Source organism: Dromiciops gliroides, chromosome 5, assembly GCF_019393635.1.
Source record: "Dromiciops gliroides isolate mDroGli1 chromosome 5, mDroGli1.pri, whole genome shotgun sequence".
Classification (NCBI taxonomy): domain Eukaryota; kingdom Metazoa; phylum Chordata; class Mammalia; order Microbiotheria; family Microbiotheriidae; genus Dromiciops; species Dromiciops gliroides.
The window spans coordinates 932,252-947,690 of NC_057865.1; the positions used below are offsets into that span (position 1 = coordinate 932,252).

At 52.2% G+C, this 15,439-nt stretch overlaps 1 protein-coding gene across 6 annotated transcripts in view; it reads left to right on the forward strand.

The window, feature by feature from the left end:
• Positions 1 to 15,439, forward strand: part of DYNC1I1 (dynein cytoplasmic 1 intermediate chain 1) — a 161,887-nt gene that overhangs the window by 125,860 nt on the left and 20,588 nt on the right. For all 6 annotated transcript variants that reach the window (XM_043966798.1, XM_043966803.1, XM_043966801.1 and 3 more), the window contains 2 exons: positions 406 to 539; positions 2,347 to 2,491. In XM_043966798.1, the coding sequence (XP_043822733.1) occupies positions 406 to 539; positions 2,347 to 2,491 (279 nt within the window). The remainder of the gene's footprint in view (positions 1 to 405; positions 540 to 2,346; positions 2,492 to 15,439) is intronic.

Here is a 15,439-nt window from a genome sequence, read left to right on the forward strand (position 1 = left end):
CCCAGGATGAGTCTGAGGCTTCCATAGGCTCAGGGACAAGGGCTGACCTGAGCCCCTCCTGCCCTCCCAGCATCACTCCCCTCCCGGGTTTCTTGGAAGGCCTAGGATGCCTGGCCTCCCTGGTGGGGGGTGGGGGTGGGAGGTGGGGAGCCAGTACATTGGCTCCCTCATAGCCAGGCTTTTGTTGCTGCTTTCATGAAATGATTTTCCCAGAAACTCTTTGAGGCCGTGGAGGACAGGGGTGGGGTAACACCGGCACCAGAGCCAATGGTCTTAAGGAGAATTTCAGGGCCTCCTAAAGGTGAGACCTGGGGGCTGCTCTGGGTGGAAAGCCATGAATCTTTGTGCCAAATGACCCTTTGGCACGGTGGAGAGGTGGAGGTGTGAAGTTGTCTCTTTTGGCAGGAGAGCATGGAGCTGGTGTATAACAAATCGAAACCTGTGGCTGTCACTGGGATGGCCTTCCCAACAGGAGATGTCAACAACTTCGTGGTTGGCAGTGAGGAGGGCACAGTCTACACAGCCTGCCGTCACGGAAGGTGACTTTCTCTTTGTTGCTTGTTTCCAATAACCTTGTGTAGCTCTGGGACTTGGTCTTTTTGAAGCATTTCAGAAAAGGGAAAAGGCGCTGCATTGAGGCTGGGCTAGGAGCCACTTGGCTTGCCAGCTCCTCCTTAGATTGGCATACACATGCCAGTATATGATGTGCCTGGGCTGGATTTGACCGGGCTAGTTCCAAGCCTCCAGACACCTAAGGAATCTGGGAAGATGTCTGGAAAAGGTGAGTGGGGAAGGCTGGAGGAGCCCAGCACAGTGGACACCTCTTCTCTGTGTATGTGTTGGGGGGGAGGTAGACACGGCCACGTCACATTCTCAGGGGAGAAGCAGGGACAAGCCACAGCTTTCATAAGACAAGAAATAAACCTCCATGAGTGAGACTTTGGGTTGGGGACTCCCACACACAAGCAGCATTCTTACCTTTGGTCGTTGATTAAGTTAGAAGGAAAATAGAGTGGAAATACCTTGAGGCCAGGGGCTGCTCCCCGCAATGCAGTACTGTGCCTAGCCCACAGGAGAAACTCATCGAATGCTCAGTGGAGGGGATTGGCTTCAAGGTCCTTCTCACCCCAGTTTGGTAAGACCACCGAGTTTCCTAAAGGAAGAAGTCCCTGGGATTCTGCCGAATAGAGCTCCAAATGGGCTCCTCTGGAGTCCCCAAGCTAACCTGGGCTTTCCAGAATGGAGGTCCCCCTAAGTAACACCACTCTTGCTAAGTCTGCACTGGAAGCCAGAAAAAAAGGAGGCAAAAGGGGGGGACTGCCGGGGGTGGGGGGTGTCTAATCAGCCTTGGGTTTAACTCCCAGCCCCCCACTGCCTGTGCTCCTTCCCCCTCCTCCAGAAGCCTTCTCAGTGTGAATATTCAGCCATGATTAATATTGGGCTGGAGTTGCAGGGATCTCATCTTGTCCTTAAGTGAGTCACTTTTGGAGGCCTTGGCACAACTGCTTTTCACCTACTGTGGGGAAGGTGCAAATCCTCCTCCATAAATGAAATGGGCTCCTGATCCTGTTTCCTATAAATCCTTTAAGGATGGTTTCTCCAGGGGTCACCTGTGAGATCAATTCCTCATGTTCATTAAACTAAATACAGTGATGCTGCACTGAGCTGCTGTTCCCAGGTCTTGGCATTCTCCGGGTGTGGCCTCTGTGCCCACCTTATAGAGTTCCCTCCTCTGAATAGTGACGTAGGGAGTGAATGTTCCAGTGCCAGTCATGTCTGCCATACTTAGGATGATCTGCACAAGGAGTTTCTAAATGCCTTGTTTTTGGCATCACTCTGAGGCTCCTTCTAATTACTTGTGATTGCAGGGAGGCTGTGGCATGAGAGGAGATGGTTGGAATCAGTGCCAGAGTGCCTGGAGCTGTCAATAGGTGGCATTTAATTAGTGCCTGGCCAGCTTCCCAATGAACTCATGCTCTTTAAGAGGAAAAAGTGACTGTTTTCCTTCCTCCCTCCTCCCTTCCTCCCTCCCCTTCTTCCTCCCTCCATCCCTTTCTTCCTCCTTTCCTTCCCTTCCTTCCTTCCCCTTCCCTTCCTTTCCCCTCCCTTCCTTTCTTTCTTCTTCCCTCCATGTACCAGGCCCCTTCACTAAACAATAGCCACCACTTCCTCCCTCTGCCATTCTCTGTGTAGACCTCATCCCTAGATTTTGCCCAGCACTAAGAGGAGGAGGCAGGTGTTTTGACCCCCAGGGCAAGGGTCAGCTTTGAGGAGGTATCTTGAATGAAAACAAAATCTGGGTTTTAAAGACATCCACTGAATTTTCATCCTGTGGTCTTCATGCAGCAAGGCTGGCATTGGGGAAGTCTTTGAAGGACACCAAGGACCAGTGACGGGAATCAACTGCCATATGGCCGTGGGTCCCATTGACTTTTCACACCTCTTTGTCACCTCATCATTTGACTGGACAGTCAAGCTGTGGAGCACCAAGGTAAGAATTCCCGGATTGAAACTCTGACAGGCTGCCCAGGGAAGGCTGGTCCATTGAGTTCTCTTGGCCCCACCCATCTGCAAACACCGCCTGACCACCTGGGAAGCCCACCATGGACCACTGTGTGTCCATGAGAGCAGCAGAAGCAGCTGCTTTTCCCAGGGAAAAACACATTTCTTGACTCTTAATGCCAAGCATTCCCTTCATGGGGTGTCATTCAGTCCACAAATCTCTATTAAACCCCTACTAAGTGTCAGGCACTGAGCCAAGCCCAGGAGATAGAGTCAGAAGGCAGACCCTCCTCTGGAGGCTCATAAGAAAGTCAACGTGGAAACCACTGTACAAACAAGCTCTAGGCAGGGGGAATGGAGGGGGAGGGTAATCAACAGAGGGAAGACACATTAAGCAGGGCTCGGAAAGGCTTCCTAGAGAAGGTGGGACTTGAAGGAAGGCAGAAGGCAGGGAGATGGAGAGGGAGACGATTCCAGGCATGGGGGATGGCCAAGAACATGCCTGGAGCAGAGAGATGGAGAGTCTTGTACATAGTCAGCCAGAAAGCGGGAGGCTCCGAGAGGCTGGGGGGCGGGGTGAGACATGAGAGGATGGGAAAGGGGGAGGGGGTGGGTTATGGCGGGCTTTGGATACCAAACAGAACATCTTGTATTTGGTCCTGGTGGTGATAGGGAGCCACAGGGGCTTATTGCAGTGGGAGGGAGGGCACGGTCAATCATCAACTTAGTGGTTGAGTGGAGGGTGGGCTGGTGTAGGGAGAGGCCTGGGGCAGGCAGGTCCCCCAACAGGCGTGAGGTGATGAAGGCTGGCACCAGGGCTCGGGGGGTGCGGTGGGTCAGAGGAGAGGGAGGGTGTGCTCAGGAGACATAAAGGGGAAGCCAACAGACCCTGGCACCTTATTGGATATGGGATGGGGGTTGGGGTGAGAAAGAGTGAGGAATCCAAAATGATTCCTGGGTGTCAAGCCTGGAGTATGGGTTATGGTGGCATCTTCAACAGTATTAGGGAAGTCAACAAATTTTATATATATATATATATATATATAAATTTATATATAAGAATTTATATTTATAAGAATTCAATTTATATATATATATATATAAATTTATAGAGGGCAGCTAGGTGGTACAGTAAATAAAGCACTGGCCCTGGACTCAGGAGGACCTGAGTTCAAATTCGGCCTCAGACATTTGACACTTACTAGCTGTGTGACCCTGGGCAAGTCACTTAACCTTCATTGTCCCCCACACAAAATAATTATATATATAAAACAGTAATAGGGAAGTTCAGAAGGGGGAGAGTTTGGGAGGAAAGATAGTGAGCCATGTTCTGGCCATTTTGAGTTTAAGATGTCTATGGCAGGGGCAGCTGGGTGGCGCAGTGGATAAAGTACTGGCTTTGAATTCAGGAGGACCTGAGTTCAAATGCAGCCTCAGACACATGACACTAGCTGTGTGACCTTGGGCAAGTCACTTAACCCTCATTGCCCTGGGGAAAAAAAGATATCTATGGCACATCCAGTTCAAAATGTCCAACAGCAGAGGGGTTAGGGCTGGAGAAGCATCAGCAGAGACATGGTCACTGAATCCATGGTTTCTCATGAGATGACCAAGTGAAACAGGACAAAGGGAGAGGAGAAGAGGGTCCAGCCCTGAGCCCTTGGGGACACCTGCCTTTAGGGGGTAATGACCTGAATGGAGATCCAGCACAGATGACCAGGCAGCTAGGCAGGTGAGGAGAGATTGTGTGTTGCAAGTCTAGAGAGAATCGATGAGAGGGGTCCTGAAGTGGGAGAGGATGCCAGGAGACTGGGAAGAGAAGAGGAAGGGAACAAGCATTTATTAAGCACCTGCTGTATGCTAAGCTTTGCAAATATCCCCTGGATGCTCCCAACAACTCTTTACTGGAGACCCTTGCACTGAGGGCAGTAACCATTTGTTGGGATGTTCAGTTGTGGGTCAGGCTAGGCCAAGGCTTTCCAACCCCTTTCAGTGCCCAGTCCCCACTGAGTTTCACTAAGCCTGCCTATTTGCCCTGCTCGGTATGAAAGAAAATGTAGCTAGAGCTGACTATGCACGTGTGTATAAAAATAAAATAGATATCATTTCAATAGGATGCCATAGCTATTTACCAAATATTTCCAGCACCCCTTGAGAAGCCTCTTTCATCCCTGGTACATTTGGATGAGGTTGGGAACTCCTGGCTCTGAGGGTCACTGAGGCTCCTTCTGACCCCCACCCCATCTCAATGCTGCTCCCTCACTCCCAGTGGTGCCTCAGCATCCCTTGGGTGTGAATCAGCCCTTGTTGGTGCCGGATGTTGAGGATTCCATTAGGAACAGGAAGACCTGGGCCTGCCCCTCCTTCAAAGAGCTGTTGCCCTATTTGGGGACACAAGAGTGTGTGTTCATGTGTCTCCCTCCAAACAAACAGTTTTGTCAGAAGAACTTTGTTTTCTGTGTATTTCAGTCTTGTCTCCCTAAGGAGAATTTTCACACCTCAATAGAAGGGTCACAACTTCTCCTGCACCAAACAGTAGGTGCTTAATAAATGCATGTTGACACCCCCCCCCTCCACTGGCTTCACCAGTTCCAGTCTTGTTCCTTGTTGCTGCCTCAGACTGAGAAGTCTTGGCTTGCTGATCCCATCATTCCAGAAGCTCCCCAGGCCTCCTTCATTCTCATCAACCTCAGGGCCTCTTCAAGGTTGGTTACCGTTTCTGGAAGCCTGTGCCCCACCCTGTGGTTTACCACAGTGGAACCCACCACAAACCGGTGCCAGCATCTCCCTTCTTAACATACTCCTGCCCAGTGATAGAATCGTGCAACTGGACCAAGACTTAGGAAACATCTGCTTCAATGCCTATTTTATAGAGGAGAAAACTGAGTCCAGAAAAAAGGATGTACCCTGCCTGGGGGTGGCAGAGCTGGACCTTGAACTCCTGTCCTCTGGTTGATTCCAAAGGAACCACAGGCTTCTTCTGTGCCTGTCCCTACAAGGCTCAGCACCTTGGAGAGAGTACCCATTTAAGAGGGTCTTAAAGCAAGGCAGAAGGAAGGGGAGGAGGGGGCATCAAGCCATCCTACTACCAACTGTGAGTGTCATGGGAACCACTAAGCCCAAACCAAATGGTGCCAACCATTAAAAAAGGGCTTTGCATTCACCTTTTAGGGACGAGAAGTGCCGCGGTATTGTGAGGGAGGTGTTGTGCTACACATTTCCAGAGTAGGAGTCAGGAACACTGGAGTCCAAATATCGCTTCCGGCACTGGCTAGCTTGAGACCCTGGGCAGGTCCCTTAAGCTCTCTGAATTCCCTTGCATTTTCTTAACTACAAAACGGGAATAGTGAGAGCCTTCCCTCACAGGGCTGTGCAGTAAGAGGTCAAGCAGCCCAGCCTGCCCTGGAGAGAATCCTGAACACAGCGGTCTCAAGGAGTGGTTGTTCAACCTCAACCAAAAGACCTCCAAGAAAGGGGAACATTCCCCTTCTGAGGCGGCGCCTTCCCTTGGGGGAGTTCTTCCTGACATCCAGCAGCAGCCTCTGCATCACAGCCATCCAGGATTGTGCTGGAGCCAGCTCAAATCAGCCCAGGAGAGCCCATTTGGAGATCTTCAAAGCTACAGATCAGGGGCTGATGGATTCTTTTGTTGATTTCCGGACTTAGGAAGGTGATTGAGAAGATGTCAGCAATGCTGAACAAACATTAAAGAGTGTTCTGCATACATATTTTTCAGAAGCAAAGTCAGAATTGCGCAGTTTTATGTTCTCTCTGTTGTGAGTTATTGTCCTATCCTTCCCAAGTGAAGGTTCCAGCTTTTCTTTAATCCCCCCAAAACAACCTAACCCCAAACTAACCCTAAGTCCCTTTCTCCCCTCACCAGTCTCAACTCCTGAGAATTAGCTCTTCTGGTACTGGACCACTCTTTTATACTTATCCTCTGTTCCCTGTCCTTGTTTCCTTCTGATGGGTGAGTTTGGTGGAGAGCTCCCTGTATATCCACATTGGTTCCTTCAAACAGTTCATGTTCCTTATTCATTGCAATACTATCACTTTGCATCAGAATTTCATTTTTGAGAGTCTCCAACCCTTACTGAAATGATCTCACCTGTAAAATCTTAATCCATTGCTGGGTATGATGACAGACATGCCTATAATCCTGACTACAAGGGAGGCTGAGTCTTGTGGATCTCTTTGTGTGTGTGTGTGTGGGGGGGCAATGAGGGTTAAGTGACTTGCCCAGGGTCACACAGCTAGTACGTGTCTGAGGCTGGATTTGAACTCAGGTCCTCCTGAATCCAGGGCTGGTGCTTTATCCACTGCACCACCTAGCTACCACTTGTGGATCTCTTTTGCTCAGAAGTTCTGAGCTGCAGCAACTCAATCACCAATCAGATATTGTACTAAATTGGACATTATTATGGTAAGCCCTAAGGAACCTAAAGAAGGACAAGGCTTCCCAGCATGGAAACGGAGCAGGTCAAAGCTCCCATGGCAAGCCTCTGGTTTTGTGAATAGCCCCTGTACATTCAGCCTAGGAGAGACGAGGAGAACCAGCCTTTCTCATCTTCATCTTCCTCGTGATGTTCATCTACCAGAGCCTTGTGCCGCAGTAGCCTTCCCTGAACCTTTGAAATCTGTTTCCCCCTTCATCCAGAGTATGTATCAGCCAATGCCCAGACGTTATCTCTTTCTCCATCTCCTAGGAGAGAGCGGTCACCAGCCCCCCCCCCAGTCCTCATCATCCCCATTCCTGTCATAATTTTGCCCCTGTTAGGGATCATCTGACCCAGTCCTATCACACCTTGCTCCCTTTCCTGCTCTCTACAGTCTGGACAAATTGTCCTTCTCATCATCTACACACCTTTGCCCTGTCAGTGCCATATGCCAGGTGCTCTTCCTCCTCACCTCTGCTACCTTCCTGCATCAGCTCATCCCAGCACCAGTTTCTGTAGGAGGTTAACTGTGATGTCCTCAGTTGCCTGTGCCCTCTCCCAGTATGTAGATTTGTATATACATGCACATTGTTTCCCAAATAGACAATTAGAATGTAATGCCCATGCAGGTAGGGAGCACTTTAATTATTGTATCCCCAGAACCTAGTGAGAGAGCCTCATCGGGGTTTAATGAGTGCTTGTTGATTAATAAACAGATAAATGGACATGAAGACAGGTGGCTGCGCCCAGATTTGGGGAGGAGGAGGGAAGCAGGGGAGCGAACATCAGGCCATCTCATTCCCCTCTGGGAGGTGGCGCATCTGAGGAAATGAAAGAAGACAATGGAGCAGTCCCCATGGGGAGAGGAAGTGTGGGCAGTGGAGACCCTGGCATCGAGGCTCATCAGTTGGTACCATCCCAGCAGCTTTGCTGCTGCACAGCTGTGACCTTTGTGTATTTTAGGGCTGCCCCTGACTTTTAGTGGCCGTCTTTTGGCATCTTCCAAAGGTGTTCTTAGGTTTGGGGGAGTAGCTCTGCAACTGAGATGCATGGTCTTTAATTTTCCACAAGTGTATGTTCCATTTCAGGCCATTTTGCTTGTTAGAGAAAGCGACTGAGACACTGATGGATGTGCCTTCAGAAGTAAGGGGTTTCTTCCCTCTGGTGGCCTAAAGGATCCCTTTCTTCCTCAGTCCATCCCAGAACCCAGAAATCCAGAGGTTTTCTCCTCATGTTTGTTCGGGGCCTTTCTCCCCTGAATTGCTTCCCATTTATTTGATCTTGGTTTGTGTTCTGGGCCCTTGACTCGCGGAGCCTGCTCTCCTTGGTGTCTGTAGGATGTCTACTGTGTCAGCCTCTTCCCCACCCTGATCCGGGACCCCTTCCCTGGTTCCATTCCCAGGTTCCTGAGCTCATCGGAGTGAGAGCTGGAAGGGCCCTAGAGCCCACGTGAGGACTCCCCCTAATTCCCCCCCCCCCCCCCCCCGCCGTTTTTATCCCTTAATTCCACCCAGGAATTTTTGGGCTGTCTCCTGCTCTTCCTCTCATTCCTCGAGGGGTCTCTGTTCTACCTGTGTGGCTTTCTGGGATGGTTGTGGCGCCTTGCTCCGTCCTGGCGCTCTCCCCCTACTCCACTTGGTCTGTGATTTGTAAAAATTGTGTCAGTGACTGACTTAGAGGGAATCTTCCTTTTCTCCTGAGAATTTCTGGCTGCTTTGTTTCTGGATGAGCAGGGCCCTGCGAGAGCCCCGCCCCCCCTTCCTTGTCTGCAAGGTGTCATTGGCCCCTCAGGTCAGAAGAGCTGACCCTTGGACTATTCCAATACCCTCCCTCCTCCAGGGAGCCTCCCTGACTACACCAGGCCCAGGGATCGCTCCCTTTGGGGGCTCCTCTCACAAGCTGAGTCTGCAGCAGACTCCAGGGGCAAGTGTAGCTGCCTACTCTGTTTCCCCAGTCTAGGGTCTTCAGTGACCCATGCGGTAAATTCCTGAGGGACCTGAGTTCCCAAGGAAGGGCTCATCCGAGGGGCTGGGCGATGCACATCGGCATGGCATTTCCCATTACGGGACAAATTTCACTGGCCCCTGCCCTTCACCCATCCCCCCAAGTTGACCATCAGACACTGTGAGGCTTCGCTGCCTGCGACCCTGGCTGCAGAGCCAAGGCTCCCCGTTTGTCCTGATCCCCAGCCCGCGGCCACTTCAACCCCTGTGACCTCTTAGCTCCTCTCCCAACCCGGCTCCCAGCCCTCCCAGCCGACACACCACCTGTCCCCATGGCCACATTCCGGCTTCCCCTCTTGGCTCTGATCACCTAAGCTCACCCAGGGAGAAGCCTCTGACTGACTTGGAAATCGACCGCAAGAATGTCGCCCCGGCCTTACCACCAGACTCGCGGGGCTCTGCTGCTTCCTTCTTTTCCTTCTCTGGCCGAGCCCCTTCCTCTGGCTACTGGGATACAGCCGCTATGCCTTCCTGCTTTGGGGTGCCTGGCCTGGCCCCGGCACTCACCCACTCACTGACCCAGACCAGGGCCTTCCTAGCGATCAGTCTGGGAAGCCCTATAGAAGACGAGACTGAACCCAGAGTAGGGTACCCATCGGAGAGGGGCAATGACCCTGAAATTCCCTTTCCCTTTGGCCTCGGGACCTAAATGGAGCTTTCCCGGTGAAAGTGATTCCGAGGGCGCTGCGAGGCTCCCGGAGAGCTTGTCTGTGGTCTGAGGGATGGGCCGACGCCCCCTTCTCTCCTTCTAGATCTGGGCTCACTGGACTCACTGTCTGCGTTGTCTTGATTCTGCGCTAGGTCAGCTGGGCTTCCCAAAGGTCTCTCACTCGCTGTTCTCACGGGGTCTTAGAGTTCAATGATAATCCAGGACTTGAGCTGGCACAGCTGGTCCAGCCATTATCCGGGCACTGGGCTCCACTTCTTTTCTGCTACCCCCCTGCAAAGGCTGCTGTGAATATGTGTGCTGGGTGCTATATAAGCCCTGAGAGAGTTTCCATACATTCCATCAGGGAGGGCAAGGAGGAAGGAAACAAGCATTTATGAAGCACCCACTGTGTGCCAGGCCCTATGATCGGCCCTTTAAAAATGCCACCTCATTTGTTCCTCAACCACAGCCCTGGGAGGTGGGTGCTATGATCATCCCTCTTTTACAGTTGAGGAAACTGAGGCAGACAGAGGTTCAGGGATTTGTCCAAGGTCACATGGGCAGTAACTGTCTGAGGCTAGATTGGAGCTCAGGTCTTCCTGTGCTCTGGGCACTGTGGTGCTACCTCGCTGTATACAGCAGGGACACAAGGTAACATGCTGGAGAGGCCGGCCTCATCACCAGCTGGGGTAGGGGGCCTCAGGAGCTCAGGACTTTGAGAGGCTGAGTTAGATGAGGGAGGATAGTGGCATGGGGACAGGGCGGGGCGGGGGGATACCTGTGGGAAACAGTCCGCCAGCCAGTCTGGAGCAGGGTCCCTGGGGAAGACCCCATTTTGTGAGGCTGGACAGGCAGGCCCAGGGCTTTTAATGCCAAACATGATAGGGCAGATGGTGTGATCTGTCTATTTGTGTGACATTTGAGGAAGGCCTGGGGTTTCTTGGGCACAGGGATAAGGTGGTCAGACCTGGGACTGAGGAAAAGCCCTTTGATGTCTGTGCTTGGGGTGGACAGTGAGGAGAGATGGCAGGGGCAGGCTCAGGCCTCCCCCATTCCAGGAGCAGAAGGGCCCCCCATCCCTCTGGGACTGTGATGTGGAGCACCTTTTGTTCATCCTAAAACACCTTCCTCAGGTCTCCAGCAGCCCTTGATAAACCCTGGTCGTTCCCAGCTTTGACTCTTGGGATACATGCCTGGGAGGGGGTCCAGGGGCCTCCCTCTCTTTCTCCGAGCAGATTCCAGGGGAGCCCAGGCGGCTGTTCGGCCTCCCACCTGAACCTTCATTATTTCTAGTACTACATTTCTTTCCATGCTTCCTTCACAATTCTGGAAGAGTCTGAAGGAGGGCAGGGGATCCGTGTCAAAAATCTTAGGCTTTATCATTCCCCCAAAGCTCCTGAAAGAATGCCCCTAATTGCTTACCCAGATGTCTCTCTTCCTGTTTCTACCCAATCTCTGCCTGAGCTTTGAGGACATCCACAATGAAGGATGGGAAGGGGAGAGGAGACCTCTCTGAAGTCACACAAGTGACTGAAAAGGACACAGAATATGAGACGTCCTTTCCCACCCTGAACAGTCTCGCTTGTGTAGTGGAATCAAGACTCCAAGAAATGCTGGCACAGAGTCCAGGCCAAGGGGGGATCGCCCATGGATGGCTAGGTCCTCCAGAGCCAGAACATCAAGAGCCTTCCCCGTGACATGCACGAGGATTCAGAAGAGTGGCCTAACTACCCACACAGGGAAAGCCAAGTGGATGAAAAGTGCTAGGAGATGCAGCTGGATGGACGGCCCCTGTTGTTCATCCTTTGTTTTGAAGAGGACTGATGATGTCAGGGGTGTTGTCTTGACTCCAGCAGGGTTCCCCAAATTCATCATTATCACTCTCTCTTCCAGTCATCAATGTCCAGTGTCAGGAGAAAACAACCCCTATCTGGGCTCCCTCAGTGCCCTCGTCGGCACTGCCAATCCTAAACTGGACCGGGGAGAGGAGAGCAGGCTAGATGAACTTGAGGGAAAGGCTCGGGGTTTTTCGGGACCCTGAGTATCATTTTGAAACAAGACCCACACCAAGATTTTGATTGGCTAGGAGTTACAGACCACCCTGGTGTCTAAAGAAATGGAATGGAGGATTCACTCCCCCCACTCCCATCCCCACACAGGGAAATGGAGGTTGGTGGGTATGAACATCTGTAATACCTGAGAGAACTTCTGGAGTCACTCCTGGCACCCTCTGAGCACCAGTCGGGTCTAGACTACGGAGGAGAGGGCCTGGGGCAGGCTTGGGATTCGGCCCGTGCTGGAGATGCCTCGGGGAACAGCCTGCTGGGCCGATGGCCGCCAGCGAAGCCAGGGGCAGGCCTAGGCCTGGAGGCAGCTCAGGCTTGGGCTCAAGGCACCCGATGGCAGACCCCTGGGCAGAGCGGGCCCCCAGCCCGGCCCCCAGCTTTACAGGGTCCACACGAGTCAAAGCCTGTTTAATAGGATACATTCTTTGATAGAGATAATTAACTTCTTTCTCTTGGCGCCTCCTGGATTAAGGAGGCTTCTCTCATGCAAATAAGCGAAGCACCAACGGGAAACAGAAATCTGGAGAGAAGACAACCTTTTATGTGGGTTTCAGCCTGTGCTTAGGGAAGCGCCTCTGGCAGAAACTTCCCTGAGGGGGCCCTCTCCCCGTAGTATCTGTGCCTGCACCCTCGTGAGAGGCTGGGAGGGGGGCAGCCAGCCCCCCCACTCCCTGCGCCTCTTCTCAGTCATGTCTGTGCCAGGCCTGGGGCCCCTGTGTAGCCCCTCAAGCAGAGTCCACTAAGCCCGCTCCCAGATGCTGAGCCTTCAGCTCCTCCAGCCGTCTCCATGTCAGACTCCAGGTCTTAGGCCGGGCTGCCCAGAAGTGGTCACCAGAGTGCAGATGCTGAGGACCAAGGATCCGCTGCCTCCCAGGTTTCTCTCCTGGGCAGCTGGGGGCCTCAATGGTGATTTATGGATGAGCAGTTAAGACGTCTAGTGGGACCAGTCTGCATGGAGAGAAGCAGAGCTTCCAGGGGGTCTTGCTCTAGTCTTAAGTGTGTGTGGGGGTATTTTAGGGAGGGCATCCAGGGGAGCACTACTAGGATGGAGATGGGCCTGGAGTCCCTGGCATCAGAGGACCTTGTTTAGCTCAGAGAAAAAGAGACTGTTAAGGGGCAGCTTGGTGGCACAGTGGATAGAGCACTGGCCCTGGAGTCAGGAGGACCTGACTTCAAATCCGGCCTCAGACACTTGAAACTTACTAGCTGTGTGACCCTGGGCAAGTCACTTAACCCCAATTGCCTCACACACAAAAAAAAAAAAGAAAAAGAAAAGAAAGAAAAGAAAGAAAAAGAGACTGTTGGGTGGAGAAGGGGGCAGCCGACCGGTCACAGAGGGGTTCCACTTGCTCTCCTTGGCCCCAGAGGCTCGGTGAGGCTCCCATTTCCTAACAAAAAGGTAGCAGCAAGGGAAGAGAAATGGGCAGCCTCAGCAGGTGGTGAGTTCTCTGACCCTGGGGCTCTTCAAGCAGAGGCAGAGGCCTCCGAGGCCCTAATTCTGGGACTCCTTTTTCTAAAAGGGACATCTCCTTTTTGTGCTATAGAAACATCTAACTTTGAGGGAGCCTGAACCTTTGGCCTCTCTTGCCCCTTGATGTATTTCTCCTCTTTCTCTGCCTGTATCTCTCTCCCCCATCTGTCTCACTTTTATCCCGTCTGTCTGTCTTGTCCCTCTCTCTCCACGTCTCTCCTGACCCCCATCTCCTTTCTCTCTGTGTATCTCTCCCTGTTCCTCCTCTCATCTCTCTCCTACTCCTTTTCTGTTCGTCTTTCTTGTCCCTCTGTCTCTTTCCTCCTCCTCCTTTCTCTCTCTCTCTCTCTCTCTCTCTCTCTCTCTCTCTCTCTCTCTCTCTCTCTATATCACTCTCTCTCTCCCTCTCTCTCTCCCTCTCTCTCTCCCTCTCTTTCTCTCTCTCTCTCCCTCTCCCTCTCTCTCTCCCTCTCTTTCTCTCTCTCTTTCTCTCTCTCTCTCTCTCTCTCTCTCTCTCTCTCTCTCTCCCTCTCCCTCTCTCTCTCCCTCTCTTTCTCTCTCTCTCTCTCTCTCTCTCTCTCTCTCTCTCTCTCTCTCTCTCTCTCTCTCCCTCTTTCCCTTTCTCTCTCTCTCTCTCTCTCTCTCTCTCTCTCTCTCTCTCTCTCTCTCATTCTTTCTCCTCCTCTCCATCCTGTCCTCTTAGATTTCCTCCCGTTCACATGTGCTGGTTGACAGAAATGCCAAATGACAATCTGGAAGGACAATTGCTCAGTAGTTGCTCCCTGGCTCTTGGCCATTACCTTTTCCAAGTGAGCCTTTTTCTTTTGCTGTCCATGAAGAAAGCCACAAGTCTCCATCGCTGTTTCCCTCACCCCACAGAAAGGAAAGGAAGCCTTTATTTCTCCATCTGCTTTCAAAACAAGCCCCTCGGAGCCCAGTCCAGCCTCTAGGCAGGTCTGCAGTGGGTTGCTGTGTCTGGGACAGGGTTTGAATTCCTGACACTATGCCGTGCTCTGGCTGTCAAGACTCCACCCTTCGGGCCTGCCCAAGGACTCTGAGAGATCGGAAGCATTTTAAGGAGGAAAATCCCCCAAGGTCAGCTCTCTGCAAGAGACCTGAGCTGTCTGTGGGGGAAGAGGACCAGGAGAAGAAAGAGAGGAGGAGGAAGAGGAGGAGAAAAAGAAAGAGAAGGGGAGGAGGAAGAGGAGGGGAGGAAAAAAGGAGGAGGAGAAAGAAAAAGGGGCTTCTTGCTTGCCTGCCTTTGTCCCCCAGATGGATTCCTGGCCCCCATCAAAGCTTTCACCCTCCCCAGTGTCCAGCCTGGGCTCTGGCCACCTTTCTACAAGATGCCTTTTTTTTTTTTTTTTAGTGAGGCAATTGGGGTTAAGTGACTTGCCCAGGGTCACACAGCTAGTAAGTGTTAAGTGTCTGACGCTGGATTTTGAACTCAGGTCCTCCTGAATCCAGGGCCAGCGCTCCATCCACTGCGCCACCTAGCTGCCCCTACAAGATGCCCTTTTAAGGCTCCATCTCTTGGCCTTTGTGCCCAGCCAGAAATGCTGTTCTCCATGGCCCAGTTGGTGTGGGAAGCCCTGTGGAGTGAGGACAACCTTGCTACATTCTCAGACGCAGCAGAAGGCCCCTGGAATTGTCCTGATGCTTCAAGTACAGTGACCCTTCACTTTTCCACAGTCTCACTGAACCAAGCTGGCCTGAGTAGCCAAGGGCAGAGGCCCGGTATGTGACAATCGTTGCTGGTCTCAGCCCACACCATTGAGGGGCTCTGTCCGTGCCATGCGCCGAGCAGGAGGCCTCACTGGTGTGATGGAAGTGGCAGCAGAGCCGGCACTGGGGGTCTCCTTCCTGTGCGAAATACGTGGCTGGCATTAGCAGATGGCACCCCGTCCTCCCTTCCCTGACAGCTGATCATCATCAGGGCACCCAACAAGGCCACAACATCGTCATCTCAGTCGGCTCAGGTTGGACTGTTTTGAAAAATACCCAATCTTCGGTAAAGAGTTGAGGAATCATCCTGAGGATTGTTTCCAGCAGACACTGAGCATCTTGGAGCACAAGTATCCACCCAGGAAGCTTCCCACCATGGAGTGGAGGTACCCAACCTCACAACAGGCCCTCTCTTGGACCACAGGGAGACCACGTGGTCAAGTTGTCACAGCGGCAGCAGCAGTAATGCCCAGAGGAATCGAGGGCTCCTGGGACTCAGATATGCCCTAGATTGGGAGGTGTGTGTGTGTGGTCTATATTAATCAGGGCCAGCATGTGAGGAGCTTTTAAAATCTTAATTATTTAAC